The following is a 23,646-nucleotide window of genomic DNA, read 5'->3' as shown; positions in this document are numbered from 1 at the left end:
CAGGAAACTGGGGCTAGGGAAGGGAGAGATGACCATTGGGGGGTTCTGGTACAGTTCCCTAGCTTGAGGCTCCTGGCCCTTCCCACAGAGCCAGAGACCCAGCAGCCTCTTGGAGACAGGGAGCAGGAAATCTCTTGGTGTGTGTGTGTGTGTGTGTGTGTGTGTGTGTGTGTGTGTGTGTGTGTGTGTGTGTGTGTGTGTGTCTTCGCGCGCACTGAGTTCCAGAGTCTCACAGGGGTGGTCTGGGTGGGGACCCCCGGGGCTCTGCTGTGTCTCCTAACAACTGCTCTGTAGCATCTGCAGTGGCTATATTGGGTTTTCTGGCTGTTCCGCCTGAGCAAACACCCCCTTTGCGTTTCTTTCAATGAATGAACATTGAAAGGGAGGAGGCCGGAGGGAGGTAGCGTGATTCGAATATTCTGAAAGTAGGGGTGCCTGTGTTAAGGAGTGGAGGGAGGGAGAGAGGGAGGATGGAGGACGGCCCCAGAGCTGTGAGATTCAAGGTGAAAATAGAAGATAACAGACAATAAGGTTTGGTTTCTGCATGATGCAAAGGGACCACTTTTCAGTAACATATGGATTGTTTTACGTGGACTCACACCATCATCTGTCTTTTTTTCCCCTATAAACTGGGTAGAAAAGGAAGCTTCAGTGTCATTTGCTCTCATTTGAAAAATGAGTTTGCCAGAGTGATAGTTCAAGGTGAAGGCGTTTGTTTGCCGTACACGCTGCCAATTCTGCTTGGATCCTGCAAATACAGCCAGGAGTGATCCTTGAGCACAGAGCCAGGAGCCAGGAGTTAGCCCTGGATCAGGGGTGGCCCCAAACCTACACATACCTGCAAAAGCAAAAGACTTTGCACCCAGCCCTGGAGGGCTGCACAGAAGCACTCCCACGAATCTGAAACATCCTTAGAATTGGACAAGTCTGTGCCCACCTCAGCGTGGGGGTTGGGCAGGGGGGGTCTCCTGTGTCCAGGAGAGAAGGGGCTTGATTGCCTGCTGCACTGCCCTGGGCCCTGGAGCACCTCAAACCTCCTAGGCCTCCCCCCCCCCCAGCTCCTGCAGCCCTGCCCCTCCCCCACTACTCCTACTCTGTGATAATTGTGGCAATAAAAATCCACTCATTTAGGACTCAAATTAGGGAGCAGGTGCCCTTTGCCTGAAACCAAGGTAAAGGGGTCTTAAAGACAAATGAAAGGCAAAGGCCAGCAGGACCCTTGCTGGACAAGAGCCACATCCCAGCCCAGCACCGGGACAGAAAACAGCCGCATGACGCTGGGAAAAAGACCAGACTGGGGACCACCAGCTTCTGACAATGGCCTCCTAGGGGTGTCTCAGAATAGGCTCTGGCACACACTAACTTCCAGAATCTCAGTGAGCCCTGAGATGACCAGGCCAGCCCTCCCGGGCACCCCTGATTTTTGCCTTTCCCTGCACTGCCCGTGCCCACCTCCTGGTCTGTGCCTCAGTCAAGGACTTCCAGGTTCTGGGATCTGAGAAAATCACTTTTCTCCCCGGGCACCCTGGGATGTCCCGGAGTGAGCCTTGTCGGCTGCTTTTCTCCAGGACTGGTGTCCACCTGCGGGGAGGTCACAGCTAAGGGAGATGGCCGGTCCCCCTTAGACAGTCACACACCCCTAGGCCTCACTGTCCCCCAAGTGCTCCATCACCCCTGATCCCTGCAGCCCCAAGACAAGTCTGAATGTGGAAGCAGAAAGTGGCTCTTGGGAAAAGAACATCCCGGGCCTGAGCCTAAAAAATGCCCCCAATAAGGCCCCCAGAGGAAGCAGTCTGGGCTCCCCCTCCCCTAAGATCCCCGCTCCTCCCCTCTGCACCTGCTCCAGATCCTTCCACCCTCCTGTGCTAGAGGGAGGGCCCTGCCCTGAGACTGGATTGGCCTTGGTGGAGATAGAGCCTGCACAGGAGAGCGTGAAAGGCCCTGCGCCCCGCCCTGGAGCCCGGGTTCACTCTGGGGGTCACGGCCCACCGGCCATGCAAGCGCTTAAAAAGCTCTGCAGGTGTTTCTACCCCGAACTCTGGGCCTCAGAGCCAGTGTCCAGGGCCAAGGGGCACCTCCAGCTGAGCACCATCCAGTCCACCTCCTTCCACTCTCAGTGCACTGTAAGTGAGGTCTGTTTGGCTGCTCCAAACCCCAGACCCCGGGTCCCGCAGGTGTGCCAGTCACTGGCCTAGGCGCCTGCAAGCCCAGTGGACCCTCAGAGAGCAGCCCAGGAACCATCCAGGGGTCTCTGGGTCCCAGTGGTGGTGGTGGTGGTGGTGGTGGTGGTGGTGGTGGTGGTGGTGGTGGTGGTGGTGGTGGTGGTGGGCTGCTGAGACCCAGGAGGGAGACGGGCGGCTCCAAGACACTCCAGAGCGCAGCACCGGAGCCGGGGATCCCCTGTTTCCCCTCTGCGCTCGCGTGTGCTGCGACAAGCTCCTCCGTGGGTGCCCGGCTGGGGGCGTCTGCGGGACGGGGAGACGCGGCCGGGCGAGCCCCTGGGCCCTCGCCAGAACCGGTGGCCGGGCCGAGACGGCGTCAGCGGCGGCGGCGGCGGCTCGGCAGGGGTGAGCCGGGCTGGTGGGGGGCGAGCGAGGCTGCAGGGGCGCGGGGAGAGAAAAGTTGCCGCGCGGGGGGTGGCAGCGCACGGCTTGGAGAGCGCGCGCCGGGGCGTCCTGCAGAGGGGTGGGGTCCCCTTATCTCCCACCTCCCACCTGAAGCCACTTCGGGGTTCCGGAGGAGCATCCAGGCGGCTGCCAAGATCCCGGGAAGGCGCTCCAGGGGCTCCCCCAACCCACTCATCCCCACCGCGGTCAGGCGCGCAATAGATGGAGAGCGCGCGGGCAGCTGGGGCGCGCGCAAGGAGGAGCAGGAGGAGGAGGAGGAGGCTCCTAGGAGGAGGAAGGAGGCTGCAGGCTGGAGGGAGGAGGTTGCAGGGAGGAGGAGGAGGAGGTGGAGGAGGAGGAGGCGGCGGGCGGGGAGCGCCGCCCGCACGGCCCGCCCAGCCTCCCGGCACCGCGGTGCCAACGCCGCTCCTGCCCGCGCCCGCGCCGCGCGAGCTCGTGTTGTGCTCCCGCAGAAGATGGGAGCCGCCTGGTCCCCGTGAAGGAGGAGGCAGCGGGCGGGCAGTGCCCCTGGCGCCGGGGAGCCCCGCGCCCCACACCAGGTAGGACCCCCGAAGGACGCGCTGCGAGGGAACCGGTGCCCACCCGCCCGGCCCCGAAGGGCATCGGCCTCCAAAGGTGGGTGCGCGCGGGTGGGTCCCCGCACCCCGGTCGCGCTGGCCCACGCCTCTCCAGGGGCCCACGCGAGGTGGGACCCGAGCTGGAGGGCTGCGGGGGGCTGCGGGGACGAAGGAAGGCGCCCCTGGTCCCTGCACCGCGCCCCAGGGCTGGCACACGCGCGCGCGCCTGGCCCAGTGCGCCCGGAATGCGGCGCTGCCGGAACGGGGGGCTCCGAGCGGGCATCCCCAACCCACACTGGGCTCGGAGCCGGGGTCACCCTCCCCCGGGCACTCCCGGGGCTCCCCGCAGGCCACCGCCGGCTGCACCCTTCTGCTCCGCCAGCTCGCGCGCGCTGCTGGGGGTGGATGGAGATGGGGGTGCTGCGGAGAGGCCCAAGGAGGGAGGTGTGGCCGCAACTGGGGGGACCCGGGCCAGCCGCCCAGACGCCGCGCGGTGGGCTGGATCGAGGGGCGACTCGGCTTGGCACCCCTGGGGTGCGCGCTCCGGCACCTGTCCTGGAAGGTTTCAACTTTGCTTTTTTCTGGGTGCCTTGGGGGGAGACTGGCCGGGGCAGGGCCGGCCTTCCCGGCTCCTGGATGGAGAGCTGGACGCTCCAGAAACCGGGTCCGCGCCCTAATGCTGCTTGGCAAAAATAAATGATGCTAATAAATGAAATGAAATGAAATAAAGGCCGGCATAGGTGTGTGTGTGCGCGCGCGCGTCTGCAGCCCCTTGTTCTCTCACTCACACCGGGATGAATGGCCCGCCCGGAGCTCGGTTGGCAGTTCGGAATTCCCTCTCCAGACCCAGCGGCAGCGTCTGGGGTGGCAGCCGGGCTTCACAAAGGATGGGCTTGCTGGGCGAGCGCGAGCGGCGGCGTCAGAGCGCGCACCGCGCCTTCCCAAGGACTGGCCCGCACCACCGGGCATCCAGGCGGCGGCGGCGGCGGCGGCTTTAGCCCTGGGGGAGCCCCGGCTCTGGGGTTTGCTGCCTCTCCCGCTGCTCAGCCACTAGTGGTTGTGGCTGTCACGGTGCAAACTTTCTCCTGCTGGAGGTGTCCAGGCTGAAAAAGAAAAAAAATAGGAAAGAGGGTACCAGGAGGCGGAGTGGTGGGAAGGAAGGAAGGTGCCTCTGGAAAAACGACAGATGTGGTGAAGAGACTGGTGGGGATCTGCATGCTCTTTAGGGCTGCAGGCAGGCAGAGCCTATGGGCAGAAGCCCAGTGCCAGACACTGGCCTTTCTTGGTAGGAAAATGGGGGGCAGTCTGGAAGGGAGAAATCTTGCAGCATAACCCTACCACCACCACCACCACCACCACCACCACCACCACCACCACCACCACGTTTTCTTGCTCTGCTGCTCCTGCAGGGAAAGGAGGGAGGTCGGTGCATGCGGGTGCTTCCTTCATTCCTGCTCAGAAGGTCCAGTCCGGTCCCCCTTCGCCCTAATGATTGTGTTGGTTCTGCATGCAGATGCTGTGTGTTGGGTTTGCTGCGGGTTTGCTAAACTTGCCTGGGGAGAGGTTGGGCAGTGTGAAAGGAGGAAGGAAAGAGGGAAGACTCTGTGTGTGTGTGTCTGTGTGTGTGTGTGTGTGTCTGTCTGTCTGTCTCTTTCTCCCCCACCCCCCATCTTGGGGGTCCAGGACCCTCAACAGGCAGAGAGCCCCACCTATCTGTGTGTTCTGGGAGGGCTTTGGGTTCACTGATTTTGTCTGCCCGGACAGAACAGGGTCCCCCAGGATGTAAGGACATGAGTGGAGATTTCCTGGCTGTCTCTAGAAGGGTCCTAAAATGGCTGTTGCCTTTCATTAAATGCCAGTAGTTAATTCTTTGGTTTATAAGGGGGGAGGGAATAAAAAACCAACTAGCTGGAGGTCAACCATTATTCACTACCGAGCAGTGCAGGAATTGATGTCACCGTTCAGGACAATCGGGCTCATTTGCTGTGTGTTGAAAACTGCCGGGGCTGGAAGAGAAGCTTAATGAATGAATGAATGAAGAGGTTCTGAAGGCTGGGCCAGTTTGCTGGCTGCAAACCTATCTGTGGAATCTATCTATCTTTTTATCCATCTATCTATCTGTTTGTCTGTCTAGCTATTTGTCTGTCTGTCCATTCATTTATCCATCTATTTACCTGTCCTTCCATCCACCTACTTATCTATCCATCTACCTATTTGTCTATTCATCCTTTTATCCATCCGTCTGTCTATCCATCTATCTATCTATTCATCCATCTATCATCCATCCATTTATCTACCTACCTATCTATTTATTTGTCTATCTGTCTGCCTTTCTACCTACCTATCCATCCATCCATTTATCTATCTATCTAATCTGTGTTCCCTAGCAGAGATGTCTCTGCCTTGTATCAGTTGATCCCTTACTGCTCATCCATCGATCTTGTCCTCAGAGACGTATTTCTGCTGACCTCTCCATCTGTCTTTGTATTTCCCTTTATGTATTAGTGATTCCCCCATGTGCATGAGATCTAAAAGGAAGAAGGAGATCAAAGCCCTGTTGACTGTCGAGGGAGGGAAGGAAAAGAGCCTGGCAGTTGCCCTCACGCCAAATACAGTTGCCAAGTGGAGGGCAGGCCCAGTGGGTAACACTGAGGGGATATTTGCAGGGTTTACACTCATTGCTCTCGGCTGCTCACTATGAGTTGAAGGGGGAGGAAAAAAAAAAAACTCCAGTAGTTCCAGCATTTGTTTCACTGGCTATATTTAACATGTTTTGCTTTTATCAGACCAAAATAGACTTTTATTTATCTTGCCAAGTAAATGCATGGCTCCATCTCTGGACGTGTTTAATCTATTTCTTGAACCAAACCAATGAAGCCACATTCCCGTCTACACGGCAGAAGCATCTGCCCTCCCGCTCACAGACGAGGCTCTCCCCACGTTGTGCTCTTGTGCTGGAGTCTCCCCTTGGTCCCCATGCTGCAGAGATGAGGCCGGCCTTCCTGCCAGCGCAGCAGAGAAAGGGCCTATATGAACAGCGATGGACAGGATCCACCTAGACCCTTGTGGGTGCAGAAACTGAACGTGTGAATGGTTTCTTGCTTGCCAGAGTTTGTGGGTGCATAGCACGTGTCCAGGGTATTCTGCAAATCATATTTCTTGCTCCCTGTGTTGCTTTCCATGGCTCAGAGCTTTGGAATCAAGGGCACCTCCCTCCCCTCCTCTCCCCTACCCTTCCCATTTCTCCCCTGCTCCCCTTTCCCTCCCCTTGCCTCCTATCCCCTCTCCTCCCTCCCCATCTGTCATCTCCTCTCATCTCCTGTCCCCTCCTCTCCCTCTCCCTCTCCCTCTTTCCTCTTCCTTGCTCTCTCCTACCCTCCCCTCTCCTCTCTTATCTTCCATGCTCATTTTTAAGAGCATGGCCCAAACCTCTCCCACTCTCAACCCATTTCTTCCCAGTTACCCTCACTCAGAGTTGTCTCTTCTCTTCTCTCCTCTCCCATCTGACCCGATTCTCCTGCTCCCTCTTGTGGCAAGAATTTGCCCGACTCTCCCCAAATCCAGGCTGGCCTGTCACTCAGCTGCAGTCACTGGGTTCTAGTTCTCAGGACTAGAGCTAAACCCGCTGTGTCCAATTTTCTCTCTGCATAACGGGATATGTCTCTCACCTGGAGACATGGCTGAGATTTGATGGAAGTGGGCATCAGGTGAGGTGTGCTCCAGCCCCGCAGGGTGGACTCGCTTTTCCAGAAGCAGAAACCTTCTGTCTGCAGTAGGGGTGTGATTCAGGCTAGGGGGTTGCTCCACTGGGCCTCCTTAAGTCTAGTGGGGATAACTTCAGATTTGTGCTCTGTATCTGTCTGTCTCTCTGTCTCTGTCTCTCTGTCTCTGTCTCTGTCTCTCTCTGTCTCTCTCTGTCTCTGTCTCTCTCTGTCTCTCTCTGTCTCTCTCTGTCTCTCTGTCTCTCTGTCTCTCTCTCTCTCTCTCTCTCTCTCTCTCTCTCCCCTCTCTCTCTCTCTCTCCTCTCTTCCCCTGCAGTCTCTCACCCATCTCCCAAACCCATTTAGACAACACCATTCCCTGGTTCCCCTGGTACTGTTTGTTCCCGCCTCCAGTTTCTCTGCAGGACCGAAACTGATGTTCCTCCCCTGAGCTCAGACTTTAGATCCGACACCTCTGAGTGTCCTGGGGCTCCTGGACCGTGGACATTGCTCCAAAGGCAGGTGTCTGGCGGCCTCCCTTTTGCTTTTGGGGAAGCTGCTGCAGGCCCTGCAAGGTGTCTGCACTCTGGCTGTCCTGAGATCTGCCTAGCCAAGAGAGTAGCACATGAAAGAGGTTCAGAGAGGGAAATGGGGGGGGCACTTTTGTGCTAGGCAGCTGATCCTGGGTCTATCCCAGCGCCACAGGGCTGAGCCTGGTCCCATCACAGAGCCAGGAACAGCTCCTGTGGGGGAGGCAGGGGAATCACCTGCTAAGACACAAACCCAACCCACCCCCCAAAAAAAGAGAGAAAAGGTTCAGGAACACATTTTTCTCCTGCCCAGAGGGAAGGCATGGAGGAGGAGGAGGAGGAGGAGGAGGAGGAGGAGGAGGAGGAAGTGGAGGAAGAGGAAGAAGAGGAGAAGGGGGAAGAAGAAGGAGGAAAGGAGGAAACCCTGGCAGCTGACCTACAGAGTGTGCATATGATCCAAACCCCACCCACAGTCCCACAGTCCTTCTCCCTCCCTCCTCACTGCCCCCAGCCTTCCCTGTACTCCCAGCTGGACTCTCAGCTCTGCTTTGCATGGAGTCCTGTGAGTACAGGTCTGGGAACAGCCCCCACCAAGACTTATGCCTCGGTGGACCCCAACAGTGCAGACAGCCCTTGCAGATCCCCCAAAGATCCCGTTTCCCAGCAGCAGGCTCAGGGCACAGCAATCACTCTGTGGTTTGCTCCAGCCTGGGGCAGGTTCAGACCTAGGGCTGAAGTGGGGACCAGGGCCATCTTTGTGGGCAGAACCAGGCACCTGCCTCGAAGTTAGCCTGTGGCTTCTACAGCGTGTCAGGAGAAATGACTGCAGGCCCTGGCAGCTTCCTGGACTGACGGACTGAGGGCCCTGAGGGTGCCCCCCCTTTTACCAGGGCAGAGACCATGAGTTTGCAGCCACCTCAGAACCGTTTCATCTCTGCAGGGGCCTCCCCTGGGCTCTGAGCCTCCTGCTGAAACGGGGACAGCGGGAGCCTCGGGGTGTCAAGCACCTGAGCTCACGTCCCACTTCCCGGCACCCCAGCAGGGCGCCTCCTCCCTCTCAGGGTGCCACCGTCCCTGGACAGCACAGCCAGGCTGTGGGGGTCGCCAGGGTCACAGGGGGCAACGGGACCCATCATGATGCCAATGGGGACACAGCTGCCTTGAAGGGAGTCAAATGAGCCCCAAGGACTCAGCACAGCTGTGAGACCCCAGGCCCCCGGGATAACCCTGGATGTGGGGAGCACAGGCCCCAGAACACACTGCCCTGGGGTACCCCAGAAAGTGGATGAAGAGGAGCAAGAAGAAGAAGAGCCAGAGAAGGAAAAGCAGGAGGAGGGTGAGAGGGAGGATCGGGAGGAGCAGGAAAAGGTCTGAGGAAGAGGAGCAGGGGGATGAGGAGCAGGGGAAGGAGCAGCAAGTCAACATGTCTGCCACCCCCAGTCCTGCAGGCTGCCAGCCAGACCCAGCCTGCCATCTCCAGCAGTGGTATCCGCAGCCCTTGAGGCAGAGGCAGCGTCCTCCTCTCTGAGGCAATGCTCAAAGGTGTCGGTCACCCCTGAGACTCCACGTTTCCACCCACTTCACAGTCAATGCATCTTCCCTCATCACCAGCTTCCCAAGTCTTCCTTCCTTCCCTTCTTCCTTATTTCCTTTCTTCCTTTCTTCCTTCCTTCCTATATTTTCTTCCTTTTCTCCTTTCCTCCTTCTTTCTTTTCTTCCCTCCTTTCCTCCTTCCTTCCCTCCTTCCTTCCCTCCTTGCTTCTCTCCTTCCTTCTTCCTTCCTTCCTTCCTCCTTTTTCCTTCCTATCCTTCCCTTCTTCCTTCCTTCCCTCCTTCTTTCCTTTCTTCTCTCTCTCCCTTCCTCCCTTCTCCCCTCTTTCCTTCTTTCTCACTTTTTCTCTCTCACCTCTTTTTTCTCTTTTCTTTCTTCTTTCTTCTTTCCTCTTTCTCTTTCTTCTCTCCTCTTCTGTTGTCCTTTCTTTCCTCGTTCACTTTTCTGGACCGCACCAGGCTGGGTGGGATCACCTTCCACTGTCCCTGGGGACCATGTGGCATTGGGTGGATGCCACAGAGCATCTGGACTGCCACAGAGTCCCAAGGGGGCTGAACTAGATCCATTTATTTATGGGGGGGGTGATACAGAAAGTGCACCCAGCTGCGCCCGAGCCATCACTGCTCCAGGGACTAGTTCAAGCATTTCCCTGGGGCCCTAACACCCATTTTCTGGCCGAGCTTGGTGGCTGATTCCTCGTCCCAGAGAAACTGCTTCATCATAAACTGTGCCAGGGATCTAGGTTAAACATGTCTCACTCCCCAGGAGTCCCCCTTTGTCCTCCTCCAAATCAGGCTTGCCCAGAGGGCATGGCACTATGCTGGGGTGCCCTGTGCCAGTCCAGGGGACTGGGAGCAGCCCATGGAGGAGGCAAAAATGGATGATTTGCTTAGAGAAGGAGGTTGGGGTGCAAAGGAATCTTTCTGAAGAGCTTTGGAGACCTCGGCCCTGACTCATAACCATGACCTGTCCCTGAGCCATTTCTTCAGCTGCTGTTTCATCCTCTGTGTGAGTCCTTGTGAGGGTCTGAGAAACAGATGTAGCTCCACATCTCACCCTCCCAAAAGCCATCTCCCCTGGGAAGCCCCAAGTCCAATGACTCAGGGAAAATGCTAAGAAAATCCGCCAGTCCCTGCTCACGTCCATGTTGGGAGAGGTTTTCTCCTCTCTCCCTCCCTCTTTTCCCATGTTCCCATCACAGGCCTTGAAATTGGATTCAGGGAGAAGCACCCCAAGTCCCAAGGAGGCCTGGAAGGCTGAAGGTTTGCTCCTGCCTTGAGTGACCGGAGTCAGATTTCAGCCCATTTCCTTTCCTTGATGGCTGGTCTTAGAGAGGACACACTGGTCCCACCTGTGGTCCCACGTGGCAGAACTCCCCTCAAGCATTCTGGATACCTCCCAGGTATCCTGCTCCTCCTTCACCTCCTACAGTGCTCATGGGAGTTGTGTCCACACACCACTAGGGGGCGCTGTCTGGAGACAGCAGACCCCCAAGAAGAAGGTTTCACTCTAGTGAGGAGGACCCAGACAGCCCGAATCTCACAGGAGGCCAGAAACTCCAACCCTGTACCTTTTAGGGTCAAAATCACTAGGGGATTTTGCAGGAACTTCCCCAGAATTTGTGGACAAACTGTCCTTCCAGAAAGCCCTGATTGTGCACCCCACCTTTGCCTTGTCTTCCGCCGCCTCCTTGCTCGCTTCCTCAGGAGCCCCAGTCAATTGGTTTTTTGAGTGACTGTCCTCACAGACAACAGAGACTGGGATCACCAGCTTGGTGCCTCAGAGAACCCTTGAGGTGGAGGCTTGTGGGCAGAGTCAGGGAAGCCCCGGATGGCTGCTCCCTCCACAGTGGAAGAAGGGCCAAGCTGCAGACCCAGCTCCCAGAGGGAGCTCCTGAGGAGATGTTTGTGGTAGCCGTGTGTGTGTGTGTGTGTGTGTGTGTGTGTGTGTGTGTGTGTGTGTGTGTGTGCGTGTGTGTGTGTGTATGTGTGTTCATGTGTGTGTGTGTGCATGTACATGTGTGCAGGAGGGGCACCCAGGAAGGTTCTCAATGAGCTACAGTTTATTTACGGGTCCAAACAAGTAGCAGGGGACATTGCTGAGCAAATAGCTCAGAACAGCAACATGAGGTTGGGAGAAAAGGAAGACGACATAAGATGGTGCCCCTCAGAGCACACAGACCTCAGAGCCTGGATGGAAACCCCAACCCATCCTGTGGGTTCGTAGGAATCAGCCCGTGTACTTGGGGGAGTAGGCTCTGCTCCTCCCTTTTACCACTGAGAAGGGCTATAATTCCTGGAAGACCATGAGTGGGCACAAGGCCGTGCCTTGCTGCTGGTGTCCCTCTCTCCCCTGTCCTGGCCCTGTTCTGTGGAACCTAAGATAGTCCTTAGGCAGGGCTTGGAGTCAAGATAAATGATATCATTCTCTCCTTTCCTCTGATTTCTTTATGGCTGAAAGAGTCGCTTCCTCTCTGGTGCCTTCCCTCCCCTTACTCCCTGTTGGGATGCAGCGTTCATGGTTCTTGCCTCAAATTCCCCATGTGCTTCCATCTGGGAACCTAATAGAGATAATTTGGGACTGGCATTTGACTGTATGACTTTTTATTGTACTGAAAGGAGAGGAGGAGATGCTTCCGTGAAGAGAAAATATGTCTCTGAGGAAGATCCCTCCCTGAGGGAGTCGCTTCATTGAGGAGATGCTGCCCTGAGGAGGAGGTATTTTCTGAGGAAAACACTTCCCTGAGGGAGATACTTCTGGAGGAGGAGATGCTTCCATAAAGGAGACATTTTCCTGAAGGCAGTTCTTCTATGAGGCTTCCCTGAGAGAGAAGCTTCCATGAGAAAGATGTTTCCATGAAGGAGAGACTTCCTGAAGAAGACACTTCCATGAGGAGAGGATGCTTCCCTGAAAGAGATATTTCCCCGAGGGAGATGCTTTTCCAGGGAGATGCTTCCTTGAGGAAGACGTTCTTCTCTGAGGAAGATGCTTCCTTGAGGAAAAATGTTTTTCTCTGGGGAGAGATATGTCCTTTCCAGGATGATACTTGTTTGAGGAAGACATTCTTTTTGAGGGAAGTGTTTTGATGAGGGAGTTGTTTTCGTGAGGGAGATAGCTCTGAGGGAGATGCTTCCATGATGCGGATACTTCCTAGAGAAGAGATACTTCCTTGGGTAGAGATAGTTCTCTGAGGAGGATATTCTTCCTAAAGGGACCACTTGCCTGAAGGAGTTGTTTCCATTAGGGAGATAACTCTGAGGGAGATGCTTCCATGATGCAGATACATCCTTGAGGAGAGATACTTCCTTGAGGAGACATACTTCTCTGATGAAGGTGTGCTTCCTGAGGGAAGCACGTTTATGAGGACGTTGTTTCCATGAGGGAGATACCTCTGTGAGGAGCAGGTGCTCCTCTGAGGGAGATGCTTCCATGCTAGAGGCAATTCCTTGAGAAGAGACACTTCCCAGAGGACCAGGCTCTTTCCTGGCAGCATCTAGTTTCTATCTGCGTGTCAGTCTCCTTTTCTCTCTTTCACCACACACCATCTTTTCCACGTCATCTTGGCTTCTGCTTGTTTTAGAGGCACTTCTTTCCCCTCGAGAAGGTTTTAAGGTGCAGTGACTTGGGAGGCTTCAGATTCTGCGTCACAGTACAGCGATTCCCACAAGCAGCTCAGACACCTGTGAGAACTCCCGGCTCATAGCAGACTACTGTGACTACTATGTGCTACTCTTCGTGTACCAGGCTCTGCCCTCAGAACTGGGGGTCATGTCTTCCCTCCCGAGCAGCTCTGAACTGTGTGTGTGACAGGGAGGCTGTGGAGAATCACCACGTAGATTCCTACTAGAATAAGTACTGGATAGCTTGGCCAGGCAGAAGGAAGGTCCTATCGCTTGCTCATCGCCTTCACAAGGACATTTTCACTCATCTCACTCAAGTTGGTTCTCATTTGGGGGCTCTGACCCTCAACCCAACTGTGTCTTATGTGGAAAGCATGAGATGTGTATTTCTGACAGGGCACAGGGTCCCAACTCAGTCTGCAGTGTAGTCAAAAAGGCCTTTTGCAGGCCCTCAGCTCCTGCTGCCTCTGGGACCTCTCCCAACTCCTTCAGAGTGAAGAGGAAGCCCCGTATCTCTACCAGAAAGTTCCCAGTCCCCTGTAGGGACTGAGCTTCTGGTTCGAGTGTGGCCTGGGGCTGAGGTGCTGAGATTGGGAGATAGTGACCATCTTCTACAATGGGTGTCCAGAGAAAGGTTTGACTCCTCCAGCACCTAAGACCCTTGTTCTTCCCAAGACACTTGGGGGTGCTTGTCTCATGATGGGGAGGAATGGCCGGCTGTTTTGAAATTGTTTTACAAATGTGCATCGCCAGCTGGAGGGCACTTGCCTTGCATGTGTCTGACCCAGGTTCAATCCCCAGTGTCATATATGGTCCACCAATTACTGCCAGGAGTGATTCCTGAGCACAGATCCAGGAGTAACTCCTAAACATTCTGGGTTTGGCCCCCAAACAAACAAATAAAAAACAACAAACATGTGCATTGCACAGTTCGAAGGATGGAAATTCCAGGTGCTGATGGTAAAGTCTAGGTGTCCCTGGAAAGGATCAGAAATGAGTCAGAAGTCTGTCTCAGGTGTTACATGGGTTGGTGGGATCAAAGCCTATGTCCTGGTCCAGAGGCTCTTTGTTGGTCCAGACTATTTTCTTGGAGGCCCTGTGCCGCCCAGATAAGGTGCTTCCTTTCCATGGGTGAATGGGGCCCTCCTTGGGTGTGCACCCCACAAACTAGCTTTGTCTCTCCTGCCATTGAGAGTGTCTCATGCTCTATGGGGCTCTCCCCAATCCTCACTTATCCAGGCAGCTCTGTGCCCCCATGGGGCCGCATTGATGGACCAGTTTTGGAACAATGAGCAGAAGAGTGTGAGGATCTTCCTGAACCCGGATAAGTGGCCCATGTAGATGGTGTTATGGGCACTCCTGAGCCAGGGTGGGTCGATTCTCCATGTGGGACTGAACCCCCGAAGTCAGCCTATATTTGTATTTATGGAGTCTTGGATTAGGGTGCCAGGAATAATGCAACCCCAAAATACAGCCCCACTGCCAACCAACATACTTGGGTACCTGTATCTCTCTTCTTCTTTCCTGATTATTTTCATGGAAATGTGGATTGAGGTGGGGACAGGACAGTAAAACTCTGGGGGCTCCAATGGCATGGAAATGTCCCTCAGAGAATAAGACAAAGGAATCAAGGTAAACATCCATTTTGATGCCACCTAGCCCTACATTGTCACCAGTGGTTCGCTTGTCAAAGCCTCCCAATGGCCATATTCAGGTTTGAAGTTCTGGGGCAATGAAGAGTGGAGTGAATCTGGACGGTCCTTTCTGGGGGTATTGGGCCTGTCGGCTGCAGGTTGGGAGCTGTGTCTGTGAACCCCCACTTCCTGTCGTCACAGTGTAAGGAGACCCAGAATTGCTGGTCTCTGAGAAGGCAGGCTCCCTTATGCTTTTAAAAACTACCACAACAGAATTTCTCCTTCTCAGGTGCAATTACCATTAATCCATGATTGTAGGCAAGCTGGGAGACTTCTCAGAGTTTCTGAGGCTGTAGGGGGTTTTGAATCATCTATAAGGTGAGTGGTGTTCAGAACTTCAGACCACTTCCATGTCTGAATAGATAAATGTTTTAGAGTAGTTGAGAGCAATAATCTTTTTTATGGGGAGAAGGGGCACATTTTGGGCCACTCTCGATAGTGCTCAGACACTATTCCTGGCTCTGTTCTCACAAATGACACATTGAGGGATCTTTGAGGGTGCCAAAGATTGAACTGGCATTGGCTGTATTGCCAGACAAGCAGCACCTTAGTCCCTGTTCTTTTGGTGCTTTTGGCGATTAAAGAGTCTTGGAAGGCAAATGCCCTGGCCCACACAAAGAAAGAAATCTGTCTTACTGACTAGCAGAAATATTTCTCAGAGCTTCAAATGTCTTATTGAGTTGGCAGGACTTATGGCCTGCGTGAGTGTGTGGGCAGGAAGGAAGGTTCTCGTTAAACCTTTTCTCTTCTAGGGAATCAGCAGTGTCCCTGCTTGAGTGCATGGAGATCTTGCATCAAAAATCCACAGACTGAAAAATTGATGGGGCCAAAGCTATAGCACAGTGGTAGGGCATTTGCATTGTATGCTGTCAACCCGGGACTAGGCTGGGCCCAATCCCTGGCATCCCATATGATTCCCGGAACCTGCCAAGAGCAATTTCTGAGTATAGAGCCAGGAGTAACCCCTGAACATCACCGTGTGTGGCCCCCAAAACACAAACCAAACAAAGAAATGGATTGGTCAACTTTGCAAGGGGTATCTAAGAGTGATGAGGTGATTGTAAACGTGAAGAGAAGAGATAGCTACAGAGAAATAGGCGGGGCTGGAACAGAGTAGGTCATGCCTGAAATGTGCCCTAATGGTTTGCCTCTTCCTCCTTCTCTCCCTTATTCTCCAGCAGCTGGGACCATCGGGGGTCTGCGCTGGGGCCACCATGCTGCCGCTCACCCTCTCGCCCACCTGGCCCATGGGGCCACGCCTGCTGGCCTTCGTGGCACTGCTGTGTTCCCACGTGGACCATCTCCATGCTGAGACAGAGGTCGAAGGTGGGGAAGGGAACAGTAGCGCCGAGTGCACTGGTTCCTACTACTGTAAGAAAGGGGTGATCCTGCCCATCTGGGAGCCCCAGGACCCATCCTTCGGGGACAAGATTGCCAGAGCCACGGTGTACTTCGTGGCCATGGTCTACATGTTCCTGGGTGTCTCCATCATTGCTGACCGGTTCATGTCCTCCATTGAAGTCATCACATCGCAGGAGAAGGAGATCACCATCAAGAAACCCAATGGGGAGACCACCAAGACCACTGTGCGCATCTGGAACGAGACGGTGTCCAACCTGACCCTCATGGCCCTGGGCTCCTCTGCCCCGGAGATCCTCCTGTCTGTCATCGAAGTGTGTGGTCACAACTTCACAGCGGGCGACCTGGGCCCCAGTACCATTGTGGGCAGCGCTGCCTTCAACATGTTCATCATCATTGCGCTATGTGTCTATGTGGTCCCCGACGGCGAGACACGCAAGATCAAGCACTTGCGTGTCTTCTTCGTGACAGCCGCCTGGAGCATCTTCGCCTACACCTGGCTCTACATCATCCTGTCGGTCATCTCGCCTGGCGTGGTGGAGGTGTGGGAGGGCTTGCTTACTTTCTTCTTCTTCCCTATCTGCGTGGTGTTCGCCTGGGTGGCAGACCGCAGGCTCCTCTTTTACAAGTACGTCTACAAGAGGTATCGGGCGGGCAAGCAGCGGGGCATGATCATTGAACATGAAGGTGATCGGCCTTCGTCCAAGACAGAGATCGAGATGGACGGCAAGGTGGTCAACTCCCACGTCGACAACTTCCTGGATGGCGCCCTGGTGCTGGAGGTGGACGAGAGGGACCAGGATGATGAGGAGGCCAGGCGGGAGATGGCCAGGATCCTGAAGGAGCTCAAGCAAAAGCATCCAGACAAGGAGATTGAACAGCTCATAGAACTGGCCAACTACCAGGTCCTGAGCCAACAGCAGAAGAGCCGCGCCTTCTACCGCATCCAAGCCACACGCCTGATGACCGGGGCAGGCAACATCTTGAAGAGACATGCGGCCGACCAGGCCCGCAAGGCCGTCAGCATGCACGAAGTCAACACGGACATGACCGAGAGTGACCCCGTCAGCAAGGTCTTCTTTGAGCAGGGCACCTACCAGTGCCTGGAGAACTGTGGCACTGTGGCACTGACCATCGTCCGCCGAGGCGGGGACTTAACCAACACGGTGATCGTGGACTTCCGCACAGAGGATGGTACGGCCAACGCGGGCTCCGACTATGAGTTCACCGAGGGCACGGTGGTCTTCAAGCCTGGGGAGACCCAGAAGGAGATCAGGGTGGGGATCATTGATGATGACATCTTCGAAGAGGACGAGAACTTTCTGGTGCATCTGAGCAATGTCAAGGTCTCGGCCGAGGTGTCCGAGGACAGTGTCCTGGAAGCCAACCACGTGTCGGCGCTGGCCTGCCTTGGATCCCCCTGCACGGCCACTGTTACCATCTTTGATGACGACCATGCTGGCATCTTCACCTTTGAGGAGCCAGTGACACACGTGAGCGAGAGCGTTGGCATCATGGAGGTGAAGGTCCTGCGCACATCGGGCGCCCGTGGGAATGTCATTGTGCCCTACAAGACCATTGAGGGCACAGCCAGGGGCGGCGGGGAGGACTTCGAGGACACGTGCGGGGAGCTGGAATTCCAGAACGACGAGATTGTGTAAGTGCCTTTCTTGATGTGCGTGCTCGTGTGTGTGTGTGTGTGTGTGTGTGTGTGTGTGTGTGTGTGTGTGTGTGTGTGTGTGTGTGTGTGTGTGTGTGATGCTGGGTCACTTGGGTCTGTTTTTTCAGGGGACAAACGTGGTGTAGGCCCGGGGGACAGGGGCTGATCCTCATGGCGGGCTCGCCAATTTCCATCCTCATGTGCAGCAGATCTTAATTACATACCACAGCCCTTGTTTGTCCTTTTGTACCATGGCATGTGTTTAGTACTTTTTAGATCTGGCACCATCCTTAGAAACATGTCAGTTCAGGCCACTTGACATGTGTTGAAAAATACAGGTTCTGGTTTTTCCGTTTTTCTTCTGTGAAAACACTGAGGAAAGGAATATGTCAGTGCGGAAAACAAAGTGGGGGTGTCTTCAGTGCGGAAAACAAAGTGGGGGTGTCTCCCAAAGAAACACCTCCCAGAAGAAGTTCCCAGCTGCCTTCACTGGTTGATTTTATTTCCGGTGCAACCTAATGTTCTGAGGCCTTGTCGTGTTCATGCTTGTCCCAAGATGCCCGAGCTCAGTTGTGACTTAATCCTGCTTTGCCCTAGGTTGTGCCAGACTGAGGAGTCACTGTCTAGCCACTTGTTCCGTTCCCTGTGGCTTTTCCCTTGCTATAATTCTACAGTCTGCTCTGTCCGACCGGTGGAGTGAAGGATGGGGGGAATCAGATTGTGTCCAAGCATGCTAACCCCCAAGAGGAGATCAGATTCAGGGCTCTCCCTATGGGCACTTGCCAGGTCTGTGGCTTCTCTTCCCTGGCCTCTGCCCTTTGGAGAGACGATCCTTTTCTCCCACCTCACAGCAGGCATTCATTCTAGCCCTCACAACAAAGCAGGGTGCTGGGCTCATCAATGGGCTGTCAAGATACAGCAAAGTGGAGCGGGGGGTCCCTGTGGCAGCACTGGGGACATTGAGGGGAGGTTGAGGGGGTATTGCTGGCAACTTGGATATTTCAGAAAGTAAATATATACATATGTATATATGTATGTATCTATATATACATATACACACACAAAAACATGCATAGCACAAAAGGCAAATATATGTTCTCCCAGAGTTGTCTTGCTGAAATTGTCAGGAAAGCATACAAGAAATGAGGAGTTATTGGACAGAGGGAGAGTATCTCCCAAAAAGGCCTGCCGTGTCCTGTAAAATCACACCACGTGACGTATCTCCAAGCCCAGGTGAACGAGTCTGAATCAGGGTCACGCATGAAATAATCCAAACCAGGTTGAGGGTGAAACATGTCTAGTCTGGAAGTCTTCTACTTGGTATCCCATAAACTGTTGCTAGAACTGCCATTTTTATTGTGTCCAGAGACCACCCTGGGTGGGGCAGTAAGGACGGATAGCTCAGGCGATCCTGAGCCAGTCCCACCCAGGTTTCCAAGTAAAACCATCTCTGTTTGGAGATACATCTAAATTGTAAACAAACAAACAAAGGAACCAGGGCTGATTTATGTTTTAGGTAAAATAAGGTGTAACCTAACACTGAGAGCACTTCTGAGGAGGACAGGTGGCCATTCAGAGCTGTAGATGTTCCTGTTGTATTTTTATTGAGATGGGGCTGTAGCTTTTACTGAAAGATCAGTAAGATCAGAAAGATCCCGAGCAAGATTGTCACGAAAGCTTTATGTTAGTGCCATCCTGCCCGCACGGTGACACACAGAAGTTTTACTCCTGTGCGAACACCTATTTCCTCTTCTACTTGATAATCGAGTTTATCACTGAGCCCCCAGTACCTTAGAGAAGGTCTTTGTAAACATTGGACCCTATGTTACAGGACAAATGCCCAGAGTGACTCTTCAGTATGATCATATGGATGTAGTTTTGTTTTGTTTTGGATTTTACTTAGGATGTTGTCTCTGGAAAAATTGTATCTTGCTGTCTTTCAAGGTAATGATGCTAGCCCCTTGTGAGATGCAAGATTTCCTCATCTGGTCTGCAGTCCAGGACTGTAATAAAACCCTAAATAAATCATCTTCCTTTGGTCACGGAGGAGAGGAGGGAAGGTGGGGGTAGGGAAAGAGAAGAAGCTGACAGTGATTTGATGGAATAATTTTTCTGCCAAATTCCATTTATAGCCTTCAGACTGTGCCACTAAATTGATTTGATTCTTGCTAAGGAAGGAATGTTGCCAGATCCTAGCTTTAGAAATTGAGATTTCTTAAGAAACTTGGGAAGGATGGGTAGAATTATTAGCATGTTGTTTCTGCATCTGTGTTCTCAGGTTTATTCCAGCTTCACAGCCATTTCCCTAGCTTCTAAAGCATCTACCTGTATGGATTATTTGCTGAGTTGATGTATACAATTTTAGAAGAGACAAAATAGTTTGCTGATCAGTGGAACGAAAAGCTCAGGTCTACTTTTTCTTTCTTTTAAACATTTTCATTTTAAAGGGTTTTTATTTTGACATTGGATCTTAGTGCTGTGAGCTTTGGAGATGTTGAACACATCTACAGCTTAAGTACATCTGTTTGACTCAGTGGGACTTAGCCTTAAGCTATGTACTGAGGATTCAGACACGTTTCTAAAACAACGAAAATATCAACTCTCTCTTACTCTTCTTTATATGGATGATAATTTTCTCTCTGGTGGGTGTTTCCAAGACCTGCTTCACAGAGATCCAAGACAAAGTTTATCATTGCAGTGAAACAGAATTAAGCAGCTTTCGTCCACTGATGTTTGAGAATACATTTCTATTTCATGCCATTTCACAGCTGAGCTTCACATGGGACTTTTTCAAAAACGCGCCATACTTAGAAGAATCCATTGACATCACTGATTAAGTACTTTAAAAATATCTTTCATGTTTGTGTATTTAATATAGGGGTGAGGCCAGAATTTATGATTTTCCCCCAGAGCATTTTACAGATTGAAGAAAAAAAAATCTAGACTTAAAGGCTTTCTCATTTCCAGTAGCCATTAACCAAGATAGAAATAGGCCCTAGTCTGTGCAGAATGTTCACAGACAGCTGGTTCTACTGGCTTCAAGAACTAGATCGATTTTCTTATCTCTGACTTTATTTTTAGTGACAAAGTCACCAAAATTTGTCAAAGAAGAATGGCTCTTTATTTGCTCACCTTTTACTAAATGAGTTGAGTTATTTTGTGTTGGCCTTTTAAAAGATTTAAGTGTGTATTTGACAACCATGCAAGGGGCGATGATTGTCTTTTCTAACAGAAACATATTGTCTGCAAAACACTTTCAAATTATAAGGCAGAGCCACATTAACCAGGTATAATGAACAGTAACTGTTTTCTAGAAGCTTCATCCATGAGAAATATTCAGTCCTAGTGAGCTGATCTTGACTTTCAACAAAAAATTCTATCTAATGTGGACAGTTAATAAAAAAAATAATGGAAAATATGCTTATTTGATTTGAGGTTTGCTAGCTGATAGCCGCAAATTTGAAATGCTGCTAATAGCATTCTTTAATGGTGCCAAGTTGGTGTGAATAATTCTTGCAAAATGTTGTTTGGCCCACCAGGGTCTAACATTGACTTGACTGCTCTGGAAAGTGTTAAGGTTAATTAATTAATGTGGGTACATATCAAATTTAATTACTTAATTGTAGGCCAGTAAAATCAGTTTTGGGAAGATGACTTGAAAGATTATGAGTAATTATTGCATGCTTAAAATGTAGAATTGAAAAAACAAGAGTGGGTAGATTGGAAATTTGACGTAATATATTACTTAGCAAATGGGTTTCCTAAAGTTTCCTAGCCACAGCATAATTGAATAAACAATGGGTTTGTCCAAGATTTTGTTTTAACAACTTTTATATTTTCAAGCAGGGCTGTAACTTTGTTAACTCAAGGAAATTTAATATGTGAGGCATCTCAACTAATACAGCTCTTTGATTCTAAATCTGCCTACCATTTTTTGAAAGTGCAGTTGGATTATTTCGATCTTTGAGAATTACCTAGAAAAGACAACATTTCAGTATTGTATAGATTTTATGGACGTATTATTATTGTTATCGAGTCCCAGGGAAGAAACATACAGATTTTGCTATGCCATAACTGACATTTTTCTTTTGCTCTTGAGAATTCTGAGACACAGCTATGACATAGCAATTCATTTCCAGCAACTTCAATCTGGCAACCAGCTGTAAAAAATAAATATATAAAACAAACAGAAGCATTCAGAAACCCTGAAGCCATCATAACAGAGGAATAATCCTGTGAATTTGGGGAGAAACAGAAATAATGAAAATCATTATGGCAAAGAATGTTATATGAGAAAGACTAATAGCACATCCTACCTTACATCCAATATATTGATTTTATATTATATTAAGGTATAATTTTATCTCCTCCTTTTGCATATGACAGTGATGAGAACATGGTATCTTACATTGGCATAATTTTTCAAAATGTGCTGATGTAAGAAATTTAGGGGGAAACATTTGAGAATTTTAGTGGGGAATATTTGAGAATTTCTGCTTGTAGGGGTTATCTATTTTTAAGAGCTGAGTATTCATTTGCCTTTTCTTAGAATGAAATGGCATGCGTCATCAGTAAATATAAATTTTAATGACACAAAATGTTTTTGTAAGCATGTATGTTTTCATGACTGCATAATTATTATAAAACAAACAGGACAGAGTAAGAGCCAAAAGCCTTTTTGAGTTGTAACTTGCTTCACCAGGAGCCAGTCAATGCAATGCATTTGTTCTCTGATCTTGCTCACCATGGTGCCATGTTTGTGGTGAAAACATGCGTCTCTGCAACAAGTCATATTTGGGGTTCTGATCAAGGGAAGCACCTATATACAGTCAGGTGAGGATATCCCACAGTTAAGAGATCCTAAAGGACTTAAATGATGGACTCTAGGGACCAAAACAGGGGGTGTAGATCCTGAGACTAAACCAGAGGTCAGGCAGTACCTCACATTTCTATGAACCCTCAAGTTTCTCAGAAAACATGACAGAAGTCGAAAAAGATGCCCAACATTTGGACCCAAAACTTGGGTTGCTTTGGAAGGACTAATTAAACTGGGAAGGAAAACAGAGTTTTCATTTTAAGATGGAATTAACCTGGTAAACCCAGGAATAGGGATAATATCATAAGTGGGACGACAGACCCTGCACAGAGATACAATGATGACATTTGAAAACTCCCCCGAAGATGGTCCATCTGAGGACCCCCTTTGAGTCAGTCCAATCACTGACAAAGACAGTGGGATTCTCAGAGAAGGCAGAGCAGACACTTGGCCCAGCAAAAGAGCCCAGAAATGGGCTTGTCAGGAGCAGAGGGAAGGGGCAATGGAGGGGGCCAGGAAACAGCATGTCTGAAGTTTCTGAAAAGTATGTCAAGTAAGTGTAAGAGGGATCTGCTTCATGTCATATGCCATGTGCTGCAGCCACACGCCTGCAGGTGTGTTGAGGGACAGACATTGTGATGTGTACCCTCACAACCATCCAATAAGAGAGAAGTTTAAAGACAAGAGATACCTCCTCACAGTCAGTATGGTTCTTATAGCTTCTGAGGGCAATGGCCACGATTCCTAGATAAATATCATCTTTCATCTCGCACTGCCTTGGGGATGGTTTGGTCTCACAGGAAGATGTCAGGCCAGCAGCTCTATGCCCCTTCACCTCTATTCTCACAGGGCCACAGGGCTCTGTGTGGGCAGTGGGGGTGGCAAAGTTCTTTCCTGAGGGCCCTGGTGAGCTCCAAGAGAAGAGCTGGGCTTGTATAAGATGACACCCAGCTATTAACCCAAAACAAAGGCATTCTTCACATCTACCTCTTTCCTTTAAATCTCTCCTTTGATATGTAAAAGCCCACCTGGATAGGTACTTTTGTCTCTCTTGACCTTCCCCCTCCTGGTGAATTGGGACTGGTTTAATAAAGAAAGAGCAGTTTTGGCTTGGTGCGCTCAGAGACGCCATGAGGGAGAAGCTGCTGACACCATGATTCTTTCCTGACTAGCTTGTTCTAGTAATCCTTCATAGCTACCCTACCTTCTTCAGACCCGTCCACCTGGTGTTGGAAATAATGGCATGTGGGGTGATTTCATAACGTGGGGATTTATTTTACAGGCATGCTTTGTTCTGAGGGAAACTTGTTGGAGGATGTAAGGTCAGCCACAGGGTTGTCTGTTGTCATGCTTCTCTTCCTCAGAGGCTGAGGTGACAGTAACTTTGCATCTGGAAATCTGTCCTGTTCCATGTGGCATCTGGGGTACCAGAGGATGAAATTCCTGTGGAGAAGGGGGTGTTCTTGGGCCTGGGGATGTGGGATGCCATGTATTTCTCAAGTACCCTTTGTGTGAGGAAAGTTGAAGGGA

General features: G+C 51.6%; 1 protein-coding gene across 5 annotated transcripts in view; it reads left to right on the top strand.

The window, feature by feature from the left end:
* The first annotated feature begins 2,989 nt into the window (after positions 1 to 2,989).
* Positions 2,990 to 23,646, top strand: part of SLC8A1 (solute carrier family 8 member A1) — a 150,399-nt gene continuing 129,742 nt past the window's right edge. For 4 of the 5 annotated variants that reach the window (XM_049784250.1, XM_049784249.1, XM_049784248.1 and 1 more), the window contains exons 1-2: positions 2,990 to 3,166; positions 15,463 to 17,297. In XM_049784250.1, coding sequence (XP_049640207.1) covers positions 15,496 to 17,297 — 1,802 coding nt within the window. In that variant the 5' untranslated portion in view covers positions 2,990 to 3,166; positions 15,463 to 15,495. Of the gene's footprint in view, positions 3,167 to 15,459; positions 17,298 to 23,646 lie in introns of all 5 variants that reach the window. The other variant, XM_049784247.1, reaches the window with a different exon arrangement.

Source organism: Suncus etruscus, chromosome 12, assembly GCF_024139225.1.
Source record: "Suncus etruscus isolate mSunEtr1 chromosome 12, mSunEtr1.pri.cur, whole genome shotgun sequence".
NCBI classification, from domain to species: domain Eukaryota; kingdom Metazoa; phylum Chordata; class Mammalia; order Eulipotyphla; family Soricidae; genus Suncus; species Suncus etruscus.
This window is presented reverse-complemented; position numbering and strand designations above follow the sequence as displayed.